Source organism: Leptosomus discolor, chromosome 2, assembly GCF_034619465.1.
Source record: "Leptosomus discolor isolate bLepDis1 chromosome 2, bLepDis1.hap2, whole genome shotgun sequence".
Taxonomy (NCBI): domain Eukaryota; kingdom Metazoa; phylum Chordata; class Aves; order Leptosomiformes; family Leptosomidae; genus Leptosomus; species Leptosomus discolor.
Genome location: NC_141392.1, coordinates 72556970 through 72583047, shown reverse-complemented (window position 1 = coordinate 72583047; position 26078 = coordinate 72556970). Strand labels below are relative to the sequence as shown.

Here is a 26078-nt window from a genome sequence, read left to right as displayed (position 1 = left end):
GGAAAGCTTTCCCACAGCAGTACAGGGTCTGTGCAGAGGAGAAAAGCGGAAGCATGCAGCAAGAGTAACAGGCTGATAGGACGGGGAGTCCGCTTTAAAGCATAACAAATGCTCAAAATCATTAAGAAACTGACCTGAATTCAGTCACAGTGAGAGATGCTCAAGAGTGCTCTTACTGGGGTCAGTAACCAGCCAGCAAAGTAAGCAGCTACCTGGCCAGAGATATTTTGCTAGATAAACAGTGATTCTGAAACTGTACCTCAGCATTCCTGTGACTGCCTCCTGAAAGGCTGAATTACCTTTTTCTTTTCTTACAGTGGTTCGCTGTCAGATAAGCGGTTTATATTTACTTCAAATGGTAAGAATAATGGCTTTATTTTTAGGTATTCAAATCTTACCTTTTTATTTAAGTATTTTCTGTAAAAGTTTTGAAAAGTAATCAGGAGAATGAGAGGCTGTGTCTAGGAATGATATTTTAGGACAGTAATTTTTTAAAATTGGCGAGTGTGTAAAAAAATTGAAGGGATGTGAAGTGATCTAGAAAAAAACATAGAATAGGAATAGGTCATATGCACATAGATGAGAAACAGAAATAGTATTCTGCTGTTACATTTCTGGTGCCAGCATATGAAAAACGGCAATCAGATAATCCCATTTTTATGTACTTTAGGCAGCAGAAAATTAAAGCAATTTTTCTTCAATTTATAAATTCCATCTTCATTATACAAGAAGAGAGTGAAAACATAGGAGGAATAAAAATATATCTGCATTGCGCTGATAGAGAACAACTTTTTGTTTATGACTTTCCAAGATGCAAAAGCGTCTTTAATCTGTCAAGCTGTTCATTTGCATAAACCATAGCAAATGGGGGGGGAAAGTTCGTGCTCGTTCATTTGAATTGTATTTCAGTCATCTGAGATAAAATCATTTACTATTCCACTGAAAACTGTACAGCATGTATAGACCTTTGAAACTGCCAGGGAATTATTTTTAACTTCATTGAAACCTTATTCCACTGGCCTGTTTTCTCTGAAGAACCTTGATGTGCAGAAATTTTGTGGGTTCTTTGGTGGAGTTTGTAATACTTACCTGCAGCTATTACCTTCATGATATCACCTCTTGGCAGCAGTATCAAGGAGCTTCTCTAATGAGTAACTTTCCTAGCCTTAATTGCAAGTGAGAATCATGAAATATTTACAGTAAAGTGTTCCTTTCAGTACAGCGCCTTCATCTGCGAAATGTTTTGTACAGCAAAATTAGTTAATGCCAATGTCGAAACATAAATATTATGTTTCAGAAGGAAAGTTTAAAGTTATAAAAGTCTTCACAGGAATGGGACAAAACTGCAGAGATTAAAAAACAAAATGGCAAAAATAGCAGATGTAGTCAGAAGGTGTCATATATGTAGGAGTTAATTGGTAAAGGAGAGGGATCGCAGCACTCTGGTACTGGATCATCCACCACAAATTGACTGGCAAACACTGCAGCTAACGGATAGCATCAGGCTAGCACTAGATTAGGCAACATCTGACTTTGCTGTTGTGGGTGGTCTTCATATGTTGCTAGCCTAATGTAAAAATATGCTGTGAAAATGCAAAATAACCCTTCTGCCTGTCTGTGTGGGGACTCCTAGGCTGCAATAAATCTCTCAGTCTGGAAGAGGGATTCCTCTCCAAGAGCCAGGTTACTGCATCTTCCTACTGGGAGGAGACCAATGAATTTGGGCAACTATTCCAGTGGTCTCCTGACAAGGCTTGGCTTCAAGTCCCAGGATTGTCTTGGGCCTCTAACCACAGCAGCAATCGTGAATGGTTGGAGATAGACCTGGGAGAGAAGAGGAGAATAACAGGTATGTTACTGTCTGGTTATTAGAAACTGGGGTTTCAGCTGGAGAAGAAACTGAATGCAGTTGAAGAGCTAATAATGCACTAATGCAATGTTTCTTTCATTAAACGTAATGAAATGTTCTGCATTGAGGAATATTATTTTCATATTTAAGGAATCATGGCTATTTATAAGACTGGTCTTCCTATAGAGGTGTAGGATTGGACTCAACTGTCGTGCTTAGACAGGGGCCAGTACAGTCTGTATGAAGGATAAATGATGGCCTAAGACCTATTAATAATGCAGCTCTGTAATCAATAAGAAACATTAAAGTCATGGCCTTTGAAATAATGGCCCAGGTAAAAGAAATTCCTGTTTCCAACTCCTGGTTTAGTTGTAGAAATGTAAATTACAGTTGCTGCTAAAGATGTAAAGACTGCTGATAAGGACCATAACATCAAAAAGCAATTACCATTTTTGGAGTCATTAATTTGAGCTCTGTTAAAAATTCCATTGCTCTTAATTCACAATTTAAAACTGATTTCCATTATTCACCTAACTTTTTCACTAACCAGCCCTGAATTCCAGTATAGTTTGAAAAATTAATTAAGACTTAGAAGGCAAAGCTCTCCCAATCATTTTGGCTTCTGTGTTTGCATTTGAAAATGTTCCTTTAAAAAAGAGACCTAACATTAATTTTGTGTTTTGTTGAAAGGGATTAAGACCACTGGTTCTGGATCCACTATGCTGAATTTCAACTTTTACGTAAAGACATTTACAATGAACTACAAAAATAACAACTCAAAATGGAGAACTTACAAAGGGATTTTGAGCAATGAAGAAAAGGTAAGGGAAAGTGGGAGGGGCAGGAGAACACAGAGCAATAATGCATACACTGCCTTGACATTGAAGGGCAGGCTTTCACTGTCAAGAAAGATTAGGAGTTTCAGGCTTGTCTAGACTTGGGTTGTCTCCACCAGTGTAATTTATGGCTGTGGAGTAGATAGCGAGCTTGTCGAAACAAGGAAGTTATCCAGGGCTTGCTGACGTTGTGAGACACGCACAGGGAGGCATGTATATGTGTGTATCCTTCTTTCAAAAAAAATGTGTAATTAAAGCTGTACAACAGGCTGTTTGGGAAAGTGTTTATCTCAGCTCAGCACTTGCTCTTGCTAGGAATGCTGTACCAGTGCAGAAGCATTGGTTGGCACGGCACCAGCAAAGCTGAGATTCACCTTCAGATTGCACCAGGACGGTCAACCCCCCACCCCCGACAAGTGAAACAGCTCGGGTAAAAGGATAAGGCTGGTTGGTGGTGGAGCTGCAGACAGAGCTCCTGCTCGGGCTGTGTTACAGTCACTAGGGACTGGCCTGCTCCCCATCCCTTGCTGGTGGGACTCTTCTGACACAAGTCTCTGGAAACAGCCTATGTCAGTTAGGAATCGATGTAACTGAACTTGAAATAAATGCTCTTACACCAAAATACCTGTCCACACAACAGCTTTCACAGACTCTGAGTGACTTTAACAACAAACCGGTAAAAGCAGTGCAGCTAGTTCCTGGAGGCAAAGGATGTGCTGCACTGGTTCGTCTAATAACATTTTCCCCTGAAAATCTCATGTTTCCTTTCAAACAACAAAAAAAAAAACCCAACCCAAAAGCCCCTCTCCCAGCCCCCACAGCATTCAAAGTCAGACCTTCACTCATCATTTCTGAGGGAGCTCAGCTTGCTTCAGGATAAGGCTCTACCTGGTCCTCAGTCCTGACAGCAGTTTTTAAAAACTTGGTAGAGCTGTAGAGAGATTTTCTACTAGCTCCGGTTTTCTTAGCTTGTACGGCAAGGAATTTCACTGCGCAATGTTAACTGGTTTAATATTTTCTAAATGTTAAACTGAGGGGGCGTTGGCCCAAAAAGTGACAAATCAACCTAGTAGTGGCTGAACAGTGAAGGCCAGCTATTTAAAATCCACAGGTTTGCAGTCTTCCACAATGACTGGTTATACACAAATAATCTTATGAAAGTATTATATATGATCTTAGTTTCAGCTAAGGTGCATAACAAAACCTGTCCCATCAGGACCCCACGTGGTCTGGCATTTTATCTAAGATATGCTGAGCTCACTTCCCTGTCTCACTAGGCTTTTAAGTTCTAGATCATGCCGAAGCATCTCCAAGAACTAATTTTGCAAGGACTACTGTTCTGCATATGGGCTGATTCTGGGAAATACTGTATAAATGCAGGGAAAAGGAGACACAACCATGTAGTTAACAGTCACTTTTCAAGCTTGATACAGAAAACGGACCGTTTTATTAAAATGTCTAGAAATATTTCACTTCAGTTTTTTCTTTTTACATTTTTATCCCCAGTTGCCCAAGTAAGGGTGCTGCAGTGCTATTAAATCAAAAATGATAGCATTATACCAGCATACATTAACTAGAAATTACATAGAATTGAAACAGAGTGATAATCTTTCTTCTCTGAGTGAACAGCAAAATATGATCATGTCAGAACTAAAAAGAATATTTCTTTCCAGAGGTCTCAATTCCAAAAATCTTGTGGCTGCATCCCAGATTGTCAATATATTTTATTTTTAGGATAATGAAAATGTACAAAGTTGGATGTTAGGAGCACTTCGAAGAAAGAGGCTTTTAAAATGGAGTATACAACATGCTTATGTTTCATTGCAGGTATTCCAAGGCAACTCCAACTCTGGTGACATAGTACGCAATAACTTCATCCCTCCAATTGTGGCCCGTTTTGTGCGAATTATCCCTCAAACTTGGAACCAAAGAATAGCATTGAAGCTGGAGCTAATGGGTTGTCGAATAATGCAAGGTATGGGGTAAGCAGTGCTCCTGAGGCACGGCGCCTCCAAAGCCCCCTGTGCTACCACAGTGCCACTGACGCCCCCTTCTCTTTTGCAGCTAATAGTTCATTTACGCATTCAATGTGGCAGAAACCAAGTCAGAGCACAGAAACCTCCCTTGGAAAAGAAGACAGGACTGTTACGGAGCCCATCCCGTCGGAAGAAACTAACTTGGGTAACACTGCCTAGCGCTGCATTTTGTCTAGGATGCACCATGTCTTCAGCCCAGCCTGAGAGAACTTTAAACTTTCTCACAAACCAAAACTTTTATTTTTCCCTTCAGACTGTATTAAAGGTTAACAACAGAGAGAAGAGGGAGGAGCATATGTTCTTTTTGTCTTAAAGCACAGAAAGAGATTGAAAGCCTTAATTTTCCTTGATGTGTGAAACATCAGGCTTTGGTTTCCCTGTCATATTAGCTTATTCACCATGCTCGGTAGGTGGCTCAAGGGACTATACTGAGCACTCAACAGCATTTTTGGAGGAGCTCTTCCTCACCCTCTTCCTGTATTTTATAATTTTTGTGATACGTGAGGCAGTGGTCTCGCAAAAACATTACCTTCTCTCTACACAACCATGACTCCTCCCAGAGCAGGTCCCCAGCTCTAAGCAGCATACAGCAGTACGCATACAGTTGCATAATTAAATACTTTCCATAATGCCTGTGTTCATGGGGCCTCAGACAACCTTAATTCACATGCTTCTTCCTAAACTTGCAGTCTTCATCCTTTAATGTTGTGGAGCTAACTTGTTAGATCTTGGAAAGCAAACAAACAAAATTTGCTGCTTATACTGACCGTTTGGTGGATCCATAGCCAGGCAGGAATTACCAGACACACTACACCAAACACTGCTACCCATTAGGCAGCTGATAGTTGTAGGAATGTCTCTGTAAAAAAACTGTTGTAAGAAGCAATCACTGTAAGTAAAAAAGCTCTTCTGAAACTGCAACACTCTTGCCAAGAGCAAGCTCAGTTCATCTGTGCAGCAGTATGGGTAAATTGTATCCATGTTCACTGAAAATGAAATCTGCTGAGATTTCATCTGCTAAATGGTAAATACCCTGTGGACACGTGTACTACCTTATTCTCACAGCCTGGTAAGTGTCTGTAGGAATAGCAAATGGCGCACTCCTGGCACAAGAGCCGCCCCACTGCTAATTTTCAAATCCCTGCTCTAAACTATGTCGTGTTAGAATTTAACAGGGGCTAAACAGGTTTTTTCCTAGCTCCACTCCTGGAAATCTTTAAACTATTTTGACTGAAATGTTTCAACCAGTTCAGCATGAGCCAGATCCTCGGCATGTAAAATTGCATCCTCATTTGGCAGTTTTATAAGCAACTGAAAACAGAGTGTGTGTAAGTGGCTTTTTAAGTTACCTAGTGTGTAACAAGGAAGAACTGCTCTTTGTAAGGATGCATATAGATGTTGTCAAGTGTCAGCCTTGAGAAAGTACATTTAACTCTTCTGTCTCAACGCTGCTCCACATAGGTACATGGCAACCAAGTGTGGCCGAGGAGTGGTCTTGCAGTTTTATAGTTTTACATTTTCATGCTCTCTTGCAAGGAGTATTCCTGCAAGATTATCTGCCTTTTGCTGTATTTTCTGTAGTAAAAAATACCAGCTTCAGAGTAATTCGCCTTTTAAACTTTTATCCCTTTTTTATTTTCTCATGCAGGCTTAAAGCTTACAGCTATAATTGTCCCCGTCCTCATCGTGCTGTGTCTGTTCCTGTTCTCTGGAATTTGTATCTGTGCAGCCCTACGCAAGTAAGAAACTGGCTTTTCTCATAGGAGGCATTTGTGGCTACCTAGCTAGCACATCCAACTACGTGCCCTCTTTACCAGGGAGCTGGAAATTGATCCTGTTTGGCAGTCTTCATTTTAAGTAGAACTCATGTCGTGTCCCTGTAAATTGTATTTCTTATTGTATGTCTCCCCTAGTCTGCCAAAAACCGAAGGTAAAGCAGGTCAGAACTGCACACCTCAATTTACAGTCCAATGTAACTGGCTGCTCTCTTCAGCCTACATATACACCCACAAGTACTAAGGCGTAAAGCAATCGAAGATGGAATAGTTTCCACACCAAAGCCAAGTAAAAATTCAGTGAAAGGAGGATTTCAGCTATCCATCTGGATCATTTCCTTTTATTTCCCTGCTGTTGCGTTTCTGCTTCCCAGTCCCTTAAGTTAGAGCACTTAACCTAGCAGGCTGAAAGCAGAGCCCAGCTGTAAGGAGTTACACACATACACTGGTAAGCAGCTAAAACTAAGCCGTTTCACTTCACAACTCAGAGGACTGGAAGAAGCACCACTAATGGTGATTCCTGCTAGAAGCCCATTCATATGAACCTGCACTTGCATGTAGAGATGGGAAGTGCTTCTGTTGTCAGATGGGGGTGTGGAAGCATAAGCGATGCTCTGGTGATGCTGCTTCACCACTAGTGATACCCAGCTCTGCCCTGGATTTCCTGCAAACTAGCCAAAGACTTCAGAAGAGCAGACCCTAAGCGTAACCTGGAGTGACACACATAGATATAGACACATCAAATTGATGAGTGACAGATACAAGAAATTTGGACACCGGCACTCACAACTGGCATAAAGATGGGGAAAAACGAAATGTCAAAATGCTGGTTTGCATGCCTCATGTTCTAGTAAACACCAGCCTCCAGGAACTCAAAGTGAAGCACTGTCCTCAGCCGCTGAACACAAAGGCTCTCTCTGCTGGAGCTAAGGCATGAAGCTGAAATGCTGTGAGTGCAGATGTTTATATATGCTTTCTCTCCTTGCAGGCGAGAGGCCAAAGGACTTTCTTATGGATTATCCAGTGCTCAGAAATCAGGTTAGTGGAGAATCATGCACTTTGCCCTGTCCTGTCCATTGGGCCAACGGGAAGGGGTTTATGCAACTAAGCATGAAAAGCTTATGAAATAGCATCCCCGTTTCCTCGTTCAAATTCACTTTTTCATACAAGGGAAATGGCAAACGATAGTCCCACTTGTGTCATCCTAGCACAGTGCCCTAAGAAACAATATAATTTGGTTTCTATGACAGAAAGGCAATTAGCAAAAGATCTATTATACAGAGTGCATTAATTAGCATGTAAGAGTGCTCCCAGGTGCCCTCCCTTTCCTTCCCTCCTCCAAAATACCTATGTTGCAGAAAATAGCTGCTTTCCTTTTCTTTTCCCCACAACAGAGAGGATTGCCTTTCTCTGAGAAAGCGAGGGCTAATAATTTGTTATGGCTTTAATATTTCCATCTCACTGCCCTCCCTGGTTGGGACTGTATTTATAAAGCCCAACAACACTGAATTTTACTTCATGTGTGAAAACTGAATAGGGGATTGGCTTGAGGACTGTGCTTTAGTTGGTGCCTGCAAAACCCTGGTGAAGTATATACTTTGTCTTGCTCATTAATACATCCTAGAGTGGGGTCTCCCGTCAGCTTGGAAGTTGGGGTTTAGCTGTTTTTCCTGGCCAGCCAACTCTATAGAGGGATATCATTCTGAATCTCACCTTTCCATAAAAAAGAAACCACTAAACAGTTCACGTGTCTCTTGACAAGTACCTTGCAGTAGCTCAGCTCCGAAATTTCATCCCTCAGCAGGTGCTGACGTCAGTGAAAGGAATGCTGTTACCCACTGCAGCTCGCCCTCATTAGAAAATTAATTTGTACTTAACATCATATTTGCTAGTATGATTTTTCGAGGTCACATCATAATCCTTTCTCACTTGCTAATGAGGACAAATCCCAAGAAATTGGAGATAGCCTCTTATCCAGTCAGTTCATTTGTTGCATGTGTGCTTCATAAATCAAGCTCCTAAGCCCTTGTGAACCAGGCTTAGGACTTAGAAAGCTGGGAGCCAAACCCACCTCCCCATAGACCTCCTGTCGCAGGCTCCAGGCAAATGCCTGATGCTGTGGATTTTTTTTCTTTTCTGTCTCACAAGGATGCTGTGAGAACAAATTAATTGAAGTGTGCAGGTGCTCAGATATCAAGGAAATGGAAGCCGTACTAGTCTACTGAGAAAAAGAAACTTTAAGCATTATTTTTGCCACATAAGCAATAGCAAAACATGTAAGTGATTTAAAGCTGGTATTTTACTGATACAGTTTGTGGGCACCTACAGAGTTTGAGCTCTTCTTGCCAAAAAAATCCTCTATAAAGTTTCGTTTTCACTTAGAAATTCTAGTTGATGATTCACTTTTTCCCCTTCACCCTCCAAATTTAGGAGGCTTTTTTTACAAACAGCCCATTTTAGTCTTGCTTTTTAACTACTTTAATATATTGACAGCAATGAGTACACCGAAAATTAAACTTTTTGGTAAGTCTTCTGAGTGTAAGCATTTAACTTGCCGATAAGCCTTCTGGTTTTGATTACTTTATCATAGGTTGTTGGAAACAAATCAAGCAGCCCTTCACCAGACATCAGTCAACTGAATTTACCATCAGCTATAATAATGAGAAGGAGACACCACAAAAACTAGATCTGGTCACCAGTGACATGGCAGGTAACAGTTGGTCCCCCTGCAATGCATTAATTTTTGCTCTGTGCACAGAGCAGGTAATAGAGAGAGGGATAGGCCAGCAACGTTACAAGCTTCAGCTCTCATGGAAGCTGAGGCCCAGGAACAGATCTACCTGTGTTTATCCCAGACATACAGCAAAGCAGCTAAATATATTTGGGGGAAAAAGACCACCATTTTGGATTTTTTTTGTCTTGGAGTTGTTGGGAAAGATTTCCTGACTCTGAAATAGTTAGAGCTGCTGGTAACCATGGAAGGCACTCAGGTTGCACTGCAAGAACGTGCCTAGGATAGGATAGTTTGCTGACTAATTTTTGTGTTTCGATTTAAACACAAATGTCTCTGGAAACAGAACAAAATATAATGCCCCTTGCTGCTGAGCAAATAGAAAAATTACTGAGCTGGTTTGTGGTAGGATTTCATGCCCAGCTGGAAGTCGTGCAGAGATCCCTGTGCATCTTTCCTGGTGTCTGAACTATTTTGGATATGAGGCCCTCTAAAATGGAAGCAGGTAGAGGACAGAGAAGGTAAAAAACAACCAGAGGGCTTCTCTCCTGTGCTACCTTGGCCCCAGGTCACTGTTTGGATAGAGCAAATCCCCGCACCAGTACTATGTACGTCCCAAAGGGATGTGTTTTTAATTCATCCTCTGAGCACATCATCTTATCCCTGCCTAGTTTAGTCTGTCTGAAAAGGCTAGTGAGACCAGCCATTTCATGGGATCAGTGATCAGCAATCTTCCAGAAAGATTAATTTGCTGTTTCCATCCTCCAGGCCTTAGAAATTCCTTAGAACTTCTCCCATGCATTTGGCAAAGAAATACATTCAAAAAACAAATGGATGGTTGCTGTAATTCCATATGGTGCTACCCTGGATATCTTTCAAAGGCGGTTTCAATCCTTCACAGAAACTTTCAATATAAATATGCAGAGACCTATAAAGCAGTTTTATTTCATGAAGGAAAGGGAGTGAATAAAGGTTGCTCACAAAGCACGGTTACCTGGCTCCCCCAGCCATGTCTGGGGAGCCTCTGCTCTCTCCACCCTCCCCCCCTGCCATGTCTGTGGGAAGTCTTAACTCCCAGCCTGGCCAGGCAGCTCCCCAGCCTCAGCATTTCACCTACAGTCTCCTTAAAAATAATAAACATGAAATAAACGCAGCCTAGAAATGTGCCATTTAATAATTTAATTGCAGAAAGCGTGCAACTTGCACATAGGTTAACATGCTACATGCAGTTCCCTCCCTTTGAATCCCAGGCTGCCTCCCAGTTCCCAAAGGCAGCTGGGAGCAAGTTGAGGTGCTTCATCCCGAGCGAGGGAGATTGCTGGGGATGGCAGCAGCAATGCCAGGGAGAGCTGCACCACTTACTTAGCGAAATATCATAACACCTTCACCCTACATGCTGAAGTTTGGGATGTAGCCAGGAACTGCCAGAAAGATTCACAGGACATATGGGATCGAATTTGACGCTCATGTCAGATGAACCACGATGCCAGAACAGAAACTGAGCTAACTTCTTCACGCCTGCATCAAAACATGATACTTTGCAGTGTCATTTACTAGAGCTGTTCAGGCCACCGTATGTATCCATAAGAGATTGTCACTAGCACCAAAGCGAGAAAGTTAGAACGTTGCATTTTCTCATAATAGCTTTACTGGATTTTTTGAAAACCCTTTTAGTTGAGATCTCCCTACACGGCAGCCTGGCATCTACCTCGACTAGAGGTACAAACACATGCTTCTTGAGGCCGCATTTCCTCCATCTCACCCCTCGCTCCTGCTTGGGCTATTTGCCCATCCCCAGGTCTATCCCTGCCATCCCCCTGGACTGGGGTGGCCCCCCCCAGTGCCTCCAGCAGCACCAGTCCCACCGCTCGTCCCCCTCCTCGCGTGCCTGCAGCAGTGCTGAGCTGGCTTAGCGTGTTTCACACTTCCCTTGACTCTCTTGGCTGCCGTTCCGCCTGACTTCATCCCTCTCGTCAGTCAGCTACTGCGAGATGCCTTTTAAATAAAGCCGGCACTTGGTTGGGCTTCTTAAGAATCCTCCAGGCATTCTAATTATTCCAAATGTGGAACACTTGTTTTGGAGAACTTCTCCTTTGTGGATCTTCAGGCAATGTCCTTTGTCCAGTCTGTTGCTAATATTTTGCTGAATTTTTTTTTTTTTTTTTTTTTAGGGCTTTTGAGCATACTCCAGAAGTGATGTTAATTTATTGGGGTGGGTAGGTGAGGAAAGGGAAGGAGGAAGCGGGAAAAGTGGTGGCAGATTTGAGCTCCTCCGTGAGCTCCACGTTCTGCAATGCTTGCTTGCCGAAGGAGGTTACAGGACCAGCACTGGGGAAAGGTTTCCTCACATGCCTGATCACCACACGTTTGATACAATAACTGAGTCATTTTTCAACATAAAATACCTATCTATGCATAAGTATTATATACATACCCAATCTATGCCTTACTGAACAGTTCATGCTTCCTTTTAGATTATCAGCAGCCTCTCATGATTGGGACTGGGACAGTAACACGGAAAGGATCTACTTTTCGACCTATGGACACCAAAGACGAGGGAAGAAGGGGGAGTTCAGAGTTCGAAAATCACTATCACTGTCCGCACAGAGCTAACCGGCACGAATACGCTCTGCCCCTGACCAGCCAAGAGCCCGAATATGCCACCCCCATCATAGAGCGGCACATAGCGAGAGAAAATAATTTCCCCTCTGAAAACGGCTACAACGTACCTGTCGTCTCATCTCAGCAACACTCCCTTTCTGCCAGCAGCTTCTCTAGTTCGTGTAAGACCGATACCATGAACGGAGACTATCAGACACCCCAGAGTGTCATAAACTACGACAAACCCAAAGTTAACGGTGTTCTGACCTCCGTGAGCTACAGCACGGACTACCAGAAACCTCAGCCCAACGCCCTCGGGAGCGAGGGTTACTCAACGCCCAGAGACTGCCTAAAGCCAGTAAGCCAGACAGCAATGACAGCTCTCTTGTGATCTGCCGAGCAGGAGTGACGCGGTGCGCAGGAACGTCGCTGCACAGCTTTCTGAAGCGAAAACAGAGTTTGGAGGGACTCCGCTGCGGGAGGCAGAAGGCAAACAAGCCCTGTGTACATAATATTGCAGTCTTGCTGGGTTCTGACATCTGAAGAAAGCATATGCTGTTTATCACTGTTTATAGCAAGAGAGATGCTATCAGTGAAGACTGTACATCTTATTTTCTGTAACTGATCTCAGTGCTCCATTTGCAATGTGTGCAATTTGTACATAGCTTTTATTTAAGGAGAATTTCTTAAGTTTCCTTGTCACCTGGGGGACTAAAAGGATTGCAGAAATGCCTGTTTAAGGAAAACAGGCCTCCTTCTCCGTCTTTATTTTACCTGCTGTTGTACTGGCAGCTGTAAATGGTGTATCTTACAGTTGTGGTGATTCATCTCTTTTCCTATGATAACTGAAGATAGGGCATGGCTGTAGTTCTTACTGGGAGGGTAGAAGAAGTAAAACTACTTGAAGCATAACATGCACAAGAGAAGGCAGCTGAGCATTTAAATACTGTGCTCAAACCCACCTTCCCAGGTGCTTTTTTGGCAGCAATTCTTGCATTTGATCTAGCGTATGAGCTGAGCCTGTCTAACTTGCTATTCATGTCAGAAACAGAAAGGCTGAAACCAGTTTTGGGTTCAAGCCTCGGTAATCACTCTGCAATAGAGAAAAAGCCAAACCAAAACAACCAACAAACCCAACACCTGTCGATCTGTTGTTTTTTCAGGAAGTGTATGTGGAACCAAAATGTGAATTTATAGCTGAGAATTAAATCCTGTTCAAGCCCTAGCTGATGCTTTTGCTGCTAAACTATAAGGAAATTTCTTCCTTGGCACAAAGCAGCAAACTTCCTGAACTCTTCATTGCTCCACTAGGTATTTTTCTGTCTTACAAATTTAGTGTAACACTTAATTTGAAATATTTTGACTAAGTAAAACACGGCGTGTGTATGGCTTACTGTTGCAGTTAAATTTGCAAGACAGCAGATCAGCACAGTTGTTTTCTAAGTTTTTCTTCTGCAGCTAATGTTACCCTTAACTCTGGTTTTGGACAAACTTGAAAAAGCATGGGGATGGGTGCAATGTATGGCACAGCAGCTGGCTCCTCTTTCAGCAGAGGCATCGTTGGAGCAGAACAGCTTCTGGTAGCAACTACGACTGTCCACTGCCCTTCTCACTTCGAATTCGAAAGCGCATCCTAAAACCTCAAAAAGTAATATACTTCTGGGAAGGGAGAATGGTGCTATGTTTAAAGCATAAGGTTGGGAAATGAGACCAGTAAAACCTGAGCTCTGGGAAAAGTCGCCATCTGAAGGCCCTCCTTTTCCTTGCATGTAAACTGGGGATAATTTGCAAAGGATGCAACGAGGAGTTGCGGTCTGTTCGCAAAGTGCTTTCAGATCCTTGGGTGGAAAGTGCTGTCAGAGCACAGACTAGTTGCAGTGACACTTCTCACAAATATTGCTAACTCCAGCCACATCCGACCTTAAGGCAAGCTCTTAGTGGGTTCTTTGCATATGCTTGTTTTCTGGCCTCAGCGGTACCGTTCCCTCACGCTGCCGCACCCGCTGTGCATGCGATTCCCGTGCAAAGAGGAAAGAGTCAAGGTAACCTCGTAGCCTTCCTGTGTTTGCTGTCAATACAGTTTCTGTGAAATGTCTAAAACACCTCAGGTCCTGAAGTGAAACAGCAGCAGCCTGTTTGTTAGACTCAGCTGGGCGGTGTTGTTTACCTTCTGTTGTTTACATGTCTGTGTAAATAAAGAACACTGGTATTTGTAAATCAGTCACACAGGCCTGCTACTTAACTCAGTGACTTGATCATCGCTGCACGCCCACTCTTGTCACTTATCCCACAGGGTGAGAAAGAAGCGTTCCTTACGCCCTGCAAAAGTGCCAGTTGCGCTGCTGCAATTCACACTCCCAGTGTGACAGGCTAAAAAAAGATTCTCTCAGTGCCCCATTTAGCCCAGCGTTTCTGTCCATAAGCTCTAGAGAAGAAGCACCCACTGACAAACGTCTGCACCCAACCCCGCTGCTGGATGCATATAATTGAGGAAAGGATGAGGATGCCCTCCTGACGGGCCTGACACCGACACTCCACCCACACAGCTAATTAGCCTGACTTGTCACTTTACAAACAAGCAGTGTCCAGTAATCAGGGCTACTCCCCACCTAACGAGGCACCTAGATAACGCAGCAGTGCAACAGCACCAGGCAGCAGATGACGCTGCTTATGTTATAATAATCTTTTTGCATGCCTCTGCCACATGCCTTTGCGCATCTGCAGCGCGCTACAAGTGTCAAAGGGGTCTTGGTAGCACGTGCCCATTTCTGCGGCAGTTCAAACCCATCTTAACCCAGCTGGTTTAGCCTAATGAAAAGTTGGGTCTCAATCTGCACCTTGCCTTCATCCCCAACCCCCTCCAAAAAAAAAAAACCCAAACCTCAAAACTGCAAAAAGATGGCCTAAAATAAATCCCCAAACACCTCCATCCTCCCTGTGTCACAGTGGCTTGTTGCTGACAGGGACGGAGGGAGGCAGTGCAGCAGCTCTGCAGTCACTCACAGCTCCTGGTGACTGCTGTGGTGCTTCATGGTTCACGTCTGGGCAACTGCTGAGGGCAGTTAACATAAAAAACCTTGGGCTTCTCCACCTCAGCCTGGGAAACAGGAAGTTTTTAGTGACCTTAGCAGCAGATATGCACGGGAACTCCTACCTGTGTGGTCTCTCTATCCTGACAGTGGAGATGATAAATCCTGGTGTAGGAAGGAAAGGGGACCACATTAATCTTCTCAGTGGTAGTGGCTCATCCTCATGCTTATCCTCTGAATGGCTTCCCATACTGGTACCTCAAACTCCAGCTTGTCTACATCAGCTTGTTCTCACCATCAAAACCAGTCGCAGGCATAACACAGGCAGCCTTATCAAACATCACACATTTAAAAACCTTCCACAGTGAAGGTTAGAGTATGCACCATTTCGAGGCATATACACACCTGGAAGGGCTGTGTTAGTGCTGGGTCTGTCTCTAACATCTCTAGAGATTGTGTGAGAACAGAGTCTGACCCTGTGGTTGACAGAGACTTTCAATAGCATTTCTATACCAATCTTCTTTCCTGAGCAGGCACTCCCAGTAGGCTGGAACAGTAAAACCAAGTCAGAGGTCACAAGAAGGTTAAATATTAACTGACGACAGCACTAAGGGCCTGCCTCTCCCAGCTGCAGTGAACGGCAAGCCTCTGACTTTGCAAGAACAGGGACACGCACTGTAACTGCGCATGTCTCTGACCAAGTGAATTGAAGAAGGCAGATCCTGAGGTAAGAAAGTGTAAAAGATGACGTACACTACCTACAACTGAAACCCAAAAATGACAGCTTAGCATGCGTTCCCAGCTGGTGCCTTATATTTAAAAACCAAAACAAACAAACAAAAAAACCACCACAAAACCCAACTACAACAAAAGTTCCTGAAACACCATAGCAAAAATACAAATGTTCTTTGCTCTCACCTTAAACTGGGAAATAGATTGCGAATTCTTATTTCTTTTGTCAAGTACCTTTCCAACACCTAGTACAAAGGCTGCTTTTTTTTTTCCTGTCAAGTGTAATTCTAAATAGTATTTCCCTATTTCTTTTAGCTGCTAGAGTTTTAACACCAGATATTAAAGCCTACCTTAGTACCCACCAGAATCTTCACATCCAACAGGCAATTGTTTAAAATTAAGTCCTTGACTTGCAGACTGAAACTAGGATTTCCCCAGCTCAAGTGATGTCCTACTCACTCACTCATAGGATCACCTGCTCTCTTTTACTGTCTTTCTCTGGATTAAGCACTTGGCCTCTCCAGACATCACCCACAGGATGGGTTCAACCAGCCCAGTAGCCCACTGGCTGCAGCAGTCTCTGCACAGTCTCTGTCATCCAGGTGGACCTTGACAGGCTGGAGAGGTAGGCCCGTGCAAACCTCATTAAGTTCAGCAGGGCCAAACGCAAGGTCCTGAACCTGGGTCGGGGCAATCCCCAGCAGAATTACAGGCTGGGCAACGAGTGGATCGAGAGCAGCCCTGCGGAGAAGGACTTGGGGGTGTTGGTGGATGAAAAATGAACATGATCCAGCAAAGGGCACTCGCAGCCCAGAAAGCCAATTGCATCCTGGGCTGCATCAGTAGTAGCATGGCCAGCAGGTCGAGGGAGGGGGTTCTCTGCTCTGGTGAGACCCCACCCCAGCACACGACAGACACAGACCTGCTCAAGCGAGTCCAAAGGAGGTCATGAAGATGACCAAGAGACTGGAGCACCTCCCCTGTGAGGACAGGCTGAGAGAGTTGGGGTTGTTCAGCCTGGAGAAGAGAAGGCTCCAGGGAGACCTTACAGCAGCCTTCCAGTACTTAAAGGGGGGCCTGCAGGAAAGGTGGGGAGGGACTCTTGATCAGGGAGGGTGGTGATAGGACGAGGGGTAATGGTTTCAAACTGAAAGAGGGGAGATTTAGATTAGATATTAGGAAGAAATTCTTCACTGTGAGGGTGGTGAGACACTGGCACAGGTTGATGAGAGAGGCTGTGGCTGCCCCCTCCCTGGCAGTGTTCAAGGCCAGGTTGGACGGGGCTTGGAGCAACCTGGTCTAGTGGAAGGTGTCCCTGCCCGTGGCAGGGGGGGATTGGAACTAGGCGATCTTTAAGGTCCCTTGCAACCCAAACCGTTTTGTGATTCTGTGATAGATGGAGGAAGGCAGGAAAAGCCCCAAAGCCAAACTGCATCCCCCCCTGTGTCTGATAAGAATTGTAACCACTGAGCTAAGATGACAGCAGTCACAGCATGTGACAATGTGTGTTTTTAAACAAGGGATCCCTGCTTCATTCTTTAAAAAAAACCCATGAAATTGGATTCCAATCATTACAAGCAGGTTGTGAACCTGATGGTTTGTCTGCATTACTGGTGTGGCTAAACCCTGAGAAGACTGATTTTTTAATACAGACTTTCTTCAGATTTTCCCCACCAACTGCCATTTGGCAGTTCTCCACTCTATGGGCGGATTTTAGTCTACACAGGATGGGAATGTCAGGCTGTAGGTGCCGTTACAGGAGCAGACATCTAACTGTGCTTGCCTGTTTGTTGGATCACTATCATTAAAACACGTACGACTTGTTTTTCTATGGTGCTGGAGACTTGTATCCCACGCAGACATATGGCAAGGACTGTTGCACACTCCCCAGTGCCGCTCCATCATTGCCAGACTCTTTGGACACATTACCAGAAGCTGAGCTGCTCCAGGACTCATCTCCATTGCACTGGAGGAAACTGGTCTTGTAGACATGCAGAAGATTGCAGAAGGCACCAGAGGCCTTTCAGGGCTCAGGTGATCTAACCTGCACCTGCAACACAGAGCAAACCAGGTGACCAGTATCAGTAGCTGGTAGAGCCCATGCCTCTGACCTACATCTGCTGTTGAATGGGTGAAGTGTCAAGGGAAACTGCCAGGTGAGCTCTGTTGCGACATCCCCAGTAAGCCCCAATTTTGTACCCATATAATACAGGTGACAATCCTTGGACATGAGGACTCACTCACTTGCTATTTCTGAGGGATCTAGAAACCACAGCAAGGAAGTGCTATTGCCATAACAAATTACTACACTGTTTACACTGAGTTACACCAACATCCTTTGACCTTAAACCAGTAGTGTTGCATTTCAGTAACACCTTCAAAAATGTGCATATATATTCACCACTGAGGTAGTTAATAAAAACTAAATGAAGTGCAATTATTTGTCTGTGTCCTGGCTTCTGCCAAGAGAAGGCAAGCCAGTAATTTTTCTGCAGGGCATTCTAATTCAGTTCAGGAGGGCAAGTAACAAAAAGCAAAAAACCTGAGTTTTGTGATACCCAAGAAAGGAGTCAGTGGTCTCACAGCAGTCCTGTGGGGTCGGGCACCCACTGAAAAGCAACTTCACAGAAACCCATCAGTATTCTGTTCACCCTCTCTCCAAAACCAGGTTAGGTTTGCTCAGCGAGTGGGTGTCTCGCCTGTAATCAGTCTGGACCCAAGGAATGACAAAGTTCTGTTGTTGCATTCCTTTTTTCCTTATTTTCCATAATAAAAATTCTATACTGCCCCTTTCTTTCCAGTATCAGCTATGAGTTAAGCTTGTACTGACCTCCAGCCTCCACTGCAATAGTACAGCATGGGGTAAATGAAGGCAGAATTTATCATTTCATTTGAAACTCAGTGTTGTTGATACCTATACTGAAAATTACCCTGCCGTGGCTGTGTGGGGTTAACAAGGCTAACAACGTTATGAAGAAGCAGCAGCAATGCCTATGAATTACTGACGACAGAGTAAGTTTCAAGGAACGTGCTTATTTAAAGGGAAGGTGCTATTTCTGCACTATCGCTTTCAAACTTGAAATAGAAACTTCTCCAGAGGGCTTCTTTTTTTTGAAGCCCCCCCGTACAGTCCTACCATGCATAAAGGACACATGAGAAAGGGTCAGATAAAGTATTTCTAAACTAGATAAAGACAAAAGGGAAGACATCCTTAGTCGGGGAAGACTCATGATAAGGAGGACGCCTAGCATCGGACTTTCTGTGCTATCTCATTGTGTAGTCTGGATATGAGAATTTGGAGACTTCTTCATTCAAACTTCATTGTATTTCTTTAGGCTTGGCCTCACATGATGTGCCTGTAAGTCCTGAAAAACATTTGCCGTCTACAGCATGCAGAGGTTATTCAGTAACCTCTTGTCCTGCGCTGAGTTAATTTATTATTTATTCAGGCACTCTCAACACAGCTATTGAGATGCCATGCGACATCCAAGAGATTATTATCCCATTTATTTTTATACAGTCACAGGTATTAAAGACAGAAACCCAGGAAGGAGACAACTTGATTAAATTAAAGCATGACATCATTTTTCAGCATAGCAAAAAAATACAAGCCAACGTATATATATAATACTGTTACTACTAAGGCTTTTATGTCCTGATTTACCACCCTGAACTGACCTCAAGAATCCATAATTTTGACTAGACACAAAATTTTTTAGCAGATCTTACTGGAAAAGCTCCCTTAATGATCTGCACTGTATGTTCACTTGAAGAGGAACAGTATCCCAGAATACCCATAATTTCCTCCTATGAGTCTGAGCTACTAAAAGGAGTGAGAAAACTTACAACATAACAAATTATTCAAAACCTGTGATGTTCTCTCAGCCAGATCAGATGACAACAGACAATAATAGACTTTAAAAACACTTGTATGTTGCCTACTAGAAGGTAGGCAAAAAAGTCATGCCGAAATTCTAGGCTTAAAAGAAACACCAAGAACAATTTAATGCAAACAATACAGAAACACACAGCAATGGCTGACGCCTGACCCGCAACAGGGAGCTTATCAGAAGTCCTCCTCAATGAGAAGTGGCAGATAGCTGAGAAGATGGTGATGCTTGCCGTAAAAGAAGGGGAGAAAAGACCTCAGAAAGACAAGTAAGTTACATTAGCCACCACCCAGACTCTGGTCTGAACTATATAAAGCCTTGAGCATGTACTAGAAACTTCAGTCTTTACAAATGTATTTTACACACCTTAATATCTGTGGCCCAGGCATCCATTTCACAGATGGGCAAACTGAGACAGACAGATATGCTGCCACTTGTCCAGAGCTGTAGCAACAAATCAAGCCCACCCAAAAGTGTCAAGGCCTCTGAAAACACCAATCACAAACCTGCGAAAAGTCCTCTGTCATGCAGGGAGAGAAGACAGGGGTGATAAAGACTAAGACGAGCTAGCCGACCTCACTTGAGGAGGCAGCTTTTCTTCACATCTATGGCTAAGCTTTTTATCCTTAAGTGACACCATCTGTTCTGACAGACAGTTTTATAAAATTTGAATAAGGTGACCTGGATAAAGCATGCCTGTTATATGGAAATGCCAGTGTCATATGTGGACAAGGAAAGGTTGTGCACAGCTCATGTAACTTCTCTTCCACAGATATCCAAGCACTTTCAGCATCTTGTCATAAAAGCAGCACAAGTCTTTTTTGACACCCCACAACGCAAAGCAAGACACACTTTTGGTAATAATGCTGCAACAACTTTTCTACTATCTTACAAATGCCTGGCAGATGGCATTCATAAAAGGTACTCCTTTAGGATAATCATTTCATGTATATAGGTAACTTTTTGACAGACAACGTCACGCTCCATCCGCCCTCATTTATAGTACAACTGCATCACTGTACAAGGACCAGCATCAAGGACATCGATATTTTATGCCACAGAACGTTTCAATGACAAGTTCACTGATAACCTCGTTAACGACAACAAACAAGGTCTGGAGACTGCACTATCATTTGGTGGTCATTGGAAACCGACAGCAGTAGAGACAAGATGATGGCAGGTCAGTGTGAACTGACCTTCCTCTTTCCTCCAACCAAGAAGTTTCTGTCTGAAACTAGACTAGAGCAAAATGTAACTATCACCTCCTCTTTTTTTTTTTTTCCACTTCCCCTCAACACAGTTTGGCATGACCATTGGCAGCTTCTGCTCCTGCAAAGAACCCAGGAACGAAACAAAGTTGGTTGCGTGTCATGATTGAAAGGCACTGGCAAAGTGCAGGCAGGAGCGTTTACAAACCTCCCTGATACCTCATTTCATGTCTTATCGGTGCATTTGGTCCATTCTTTTATAAAGGCTCAACTCACGAACAGCTAAAATATTTCACTGCTTGGGTGTGAGCTTGTACGAGAGCAGAGCACTCATTTTTAAAGTAATTTATGGGGATATTTAAGTATTTTTTAAACAAACAGAAATGAAATTCTAAGTGTCTCTGTGTGCGTTTATGTGGGCTTGTACATATGCTACACTGATATCAAGGACAATTTTTACTGTAAGATGTGTCACCTGCAAAGTACTTGCTACAGGATGTGAACTAGACTGGATGTTCATTATCTTAAGAGTACATGTTACCAGAAATAGTTCTAAGGAGTAAAGTTTTTCTATTTTTTAAATAAAGAAAAAAAAACCCCAACCAACAACCAACCCACGAAACAATAGGTTCTGTTTCTCCAAGTCTCGTTAATGCTGAGGATTTGAAAGAAGCTGCTGCCCCCTTTTGGCACTAAATACAAATGCAAATACTTAGCACCAAAAACTTTAGGATCGCAAATTACAATTCCTAAATAACAGACAAGTTTTGGTGTTGAAAATAGCACAAAACTGAGATAGCCCAAAGCACACTTGCCTCCGTAACCACATCACTCATGGCAACCACATTAACTTAGTGAGACGTAGCTGTCTTAATACATAGAAGTCCTGTATCTTTCTTTTTAAAATAAAATCCGTTTCAAAGTTAGTAATACGTGATCTGGATTTAAAATAACCACTATAGGAGCACAACAGATCTGAATAATTTCTGCTAGCTCCCCGAATTGTCTTATGACACCCCACGCCTGTCGTAAATTAGCAGAACACCTGAACGACACCACACTGGACAAAAAGGAAGATCAAATAAACAAGAAACAGTACAGCAACACCCACTTGACAGCTATACAAAAATCCCCATGTATCATATATAAAATATCCATTCCTTGGTTCCAAGCCCCAAGCTGCCAACGCTCGGCAGCTGAGGTGCATACCCATTACAGGGTTTAAGTCGTAGCGCCCATTGGGAATCCCTTCCCACAGAACCACAAATAACCATGTAAATTATAAATTAAACCAAGAAGAATTGGTGCCTTTGTAGACTGATCTTATAAGAGGATTTTTTTACATGGGCAACCCACAGCAACCATCTTCCCCTACCTTTAGCCGAGGCAGGGTCAAGAGCGGCAAACTCACAACAGGTTGTTCCAACAGGGAGTGAACAGGGACACCCCACTTCTTGTCGGAAGGAAAAGCGTTCAGGGCAAGCACGTTTCCAGCAGCGCAAGCCAGTGGACCGAAAACAAAACTACTCCAGTACGGCAGCGTGACTGTTAACGCTCCCATTCCCCTAAAGAAATCGATAACAAACATAAATGCTTGGACACAGCAAATAAAATATCATTAGAAAAGATATTTTCATGCCAATTTGGTTTATTCCATTTTATAGAAGTAATATTTGTGCAAATAATTTTAGACTGTTAATAGGAAAACGAAGATTTAATCAACAGAGATTTACAGATATATTTGTTAACAACCTGAAGACTTGCAATTTAACAGAAAAGTTACTAGATGCCTCCCAAGCGCCCCTGACTTCCAGCACTACAGGCAATCAAAACATGTCTGTGAATGCCTCTACTTTCACTTCGTGTGTTTTTACATTTTGCTAACCTCCTGTTTGAGACCCAGCCACAGAAAACCAGGCAGCAGACAGATGACAGCCCCACAACTGATGGAGGGGAAGCTGGGGAGATGGCTCAGGCTGCAGTTCAGAAGAGCAGTACTTCTGTATTTCAGTAAAGGAAATTTGAGGAAATATGGAGTGCCAAAAACTTAATGAGGGAAATGCAATCACGATCTCCAGTCGAAAGTTACAAAGACAAAACAGCACAATTTTAACCAGTTTTCCTGGATTTTTTTTCCAAGGATCAATGCACTTCTCTCATACCTCTTACAGGGGACTGGAAGATCATCCTCCTGCAGAGCCTTCAAAACCCTGGCAGCTCTGATGCTTCCCCTGGGTACCGCTAGCAGAAACAAGTCTCAGCACACTAAACAGAAGGCTAACAGAGAGACACCAAATAATTTTGACAGCTGATTGAATTAAACACTTGTAAAGTATGTGAAAAATTTACGCAAGTGACTTCAATTTTTCCCCAAAAAGGGAAAACCCTTGAAAAATCCCACTTGGCCTTGTTCAGGCATTTGGCTTAGAAGCCCTGTTTGTGTCCCGCACAGTACAGGTGTGGGCATCAGGAGCAGATACCAAAACACATCTGTGACAGGGGCACACCAGGCAAACACAGGTCAGGCAAGGCTACTCTGAAGCCTAACAGGCAACAACTGCTTTGTTGAGAAAAGAAAAACCAAAGAAGTTGAGTATTTTTCTTCCAAAGTCATCATGTTTGCCACTTCTCAACTCCTGAGTTCCCTTCCAACTCTGAAACTTCCAAGTTTCTAAAGAATTGGAAATCACGTTGTGTTGGAAAACACACACTCTGGACAAAAGGCAAGCTTGAAATATTTTAGGTAACTTCCTTTTCACATTGTTGACCTGAGGATTTTAAACAGCAAAAATGGGACTCCTTACACATAGCCTGAATCAGGACATGTTTCTCTTCTCTTCCGTCATGTGTGGATCTCTGGGAAAAAAATGCAGAGCAGTATTCAGTGACCACCGTCCCTGGGAGCAGCCTCTGAGGTCCTCCAGTCGGGCAGTAGGACACAAAGTTTTTAATTATATTCTTTGACTCCACCTGACAAAGTTGGGTTTTTTTCCTCCTCTTTCCATCAGTTTTCATCTTCATTCATTGCTGCCTCTAAACCTCTGCTTGTTTCATGACAGCTCAAGGAAGTTTTCTCTCCTTTCCCTCTTCCTTCCATCTGAAGTCACCCGTATCTAAACCCTTCTAAAAATTTTATAGAGCTAAAAAATAAGTGCTTGCAGTTCTAGCCCTCACCAACTGTGTACTACACATCTTTTCACCCTACATGACTCGGCCTTGTCTACTGAGACAGTTCCTACCCTCACAGTCTTCTACTCTCTATGCACACATTCTCAATAAATCCGTAAGTACTACCACAGTTACCGTACCATTACCTTTCATTTGAGCTCTCTCTTCATCCAGACGAGCTTGACACTTTAGGGCAAGATTCAAGTATAGGCAAGAGATGATTTTTTTAAAAAACACAATTTAAAGCACAAAACAGATACTTAATCTGAACAAAAAGACTTTAATATCAGGACTAAAAATGGTAACTTAAAGATAAGTGTTTTGTAACTTCAGTGAAAAAACTCAGAATATACTTATTATTCCCAATGCATAGAAAACAAACAAACAAACAAAAGACAGAAAAAAGAAAAAAGCCAATTTCCACAATTTTACTCAAATGACTTAATCCTTTGACAGGTCTGGGTCTTTATAGCTTTTCTTAGCCAAAGGCTTCAGAATATTTTTTGGTATTATTACACAACCAAACTCTCCAAGTATTTATTGAAAAACATTCAGCAGAAAAAGCATCTCAATGAAATCCTATAGCTCTATCTTTTTTAAACACACACTTTGCTATGAACCATTGCTGGCCAAGACTGGATTAGTGTCAAACTTCGTGTTACATGGGTTTGGTTTTCCTCATACCAACTTTTTGGCTGGGTGTGGACTACATGCTTAACAGAAAACGATGATGCAGAGGATTAGATGCCTGTATTTTATGTATAAAACCAGAAGAACATCAAATACCAGTCTGAATTAGGTGCAGAAATCACTGCAGAAGAGTATATTTATTTACAGGGTAATAAAAATATATTATATTCAGATTAACTAGATGTATACATTTGTTGCAAATGTTCTATCTGCTACAGAAATGAGAGTAATCCATGATGTAATAATGTTTGGACAGATACAATAAATACCCGAATTTTGTTTGATACAACTGTGCATTAACATATACTGAGACGGATACAAACCGTCGTCGCTGCCAAGAATACACTTGTACAAAGGAAATACTACATACAGCCTTTGATCAGAGTTAAATTTATTGCCATAAAGCACTGCCCTTAATTTACATGCTTTTAATTAACATTGGTCCCAGAAGCCACATTATGTCTCCTCTAGCTTAAAATACAATTGTCTCACTAAAGATTTTTTTTTTTAATAGGCAAGGAATTATCTACTCAAAAAAAAAAAAAAAAAATCGCAAAATTATCTTCAGAATATTATTTTATTTTTTTTTAAGTAAAAAATATATATACACACACAAGTAAACAGTTTTACACTTTTAAAAATAAAAATGAAGTCCGAATACTGACTTCTCTCGGAAATTCTTCCACGTCTAATTCATCCAACCTCTGGGAATCAGCAGGACTGAGTCTTCCAGTTACTGACAAAGGGGAGAATACACATTTGTCTACTGAATCTGGAAATCCCAACTTGCAAAATGTTTCTCAGTTTAAATATTAACCTCTAAGCATCCCAGCATGACTACAATAAACCAGTATGTTAGATCAGCTGGTATGAAGGATGGAGTACATGGAGACAGACTGTAGTGTCTGAGCAAAATCCTCCCATTCAGGGCTTTCTAAACAAAGACTATAAAAACTGCAGGGAAGGAAATCTGGTGATAATTTACTGCTACCTGATTTGTCTACTCCTAGTCATTTTCCTCAGCAATTGTTCCTTCTGTTAATCTCATGTATAGGTTAAAAATAGGTAAAGGAAGAGCAGAGAGAGGGTCCAGCAACTTCCAGAAGATGAAGAAAAGAGCACAGTATCATGAGAAACTGGTGGGCAAGGAATGTTGGGAAAATAACTCTAGAAACATCCTCACACTTCAGGCTAAAACTGATCAAAAGCATTAAGTGGAAAATAAGGTGTGCCAAGAAGTAAGGAAGAACAAATAAATTAAAAATTTCACCTTTCCCTCAAATAAAGGGAAACCGTACAGGCAAATCTAATGCCTTCTTTAAAAGTCACTAGACTAGCTGGACGAATCTCATTTCTTACAATTGCAGCAAGATTTCACACAGCGGTGAATTTGAAAAGACAAGAAGATCACTACCTGGCTTGGAACTACCCTTTCTGAGAAAGAGGACATTGAGCGTTCCAGGCCACAGACAGTTTCAGAGCGCGTTCTGTTTGAGTAACTGTAGGAAAAGACACAAATCTGGGTGCAAAGTT

The 26078-nt window shown here is 42.6% G+C and overlaps 1 protein-coding gene across 1 annotated transcript in view; it reads left to right on the top strand.

Annotated features, from left to right (window-relative positions):
* DCBLD1 (discoidin, CUB and LCCL domain containing 1) overlaps positions 1-12219 on the top strand; it is a 46271-nt gene extending 34052 nt beyond the window's left edge. The window contains exons 7-15 of the mRNA XM_086461271.1: positions 318-358; positions 1634-1849; positions 2540-2670; positions 4513-4660; positions 4750-4866; positions 6370-6460; positions 7485-7534; positions 9087-9206; positions 11702-12219. Coding sequence (XP_086317397.1) covers positions 318-358; positions 1634-1849; positions 2540-2670; positions 4513-4660; positions 4750-4866; positions 6370-6460; positions 7485-7534; positions 9087-9206; positions 11702-12219 — 1432 coding nt within the window. The remainder of the gene's footprint in view (positions 1-317; positions 359-1633; positions 1850-2539; positions 2671-4512; positions 4661-4749; positions 4867-6369; positions 6461-7484; positions 7535-9086; positions 9207-11701) is intronic.
* Positions 12220-26078: the final 13859 nt, after the last annotated feature.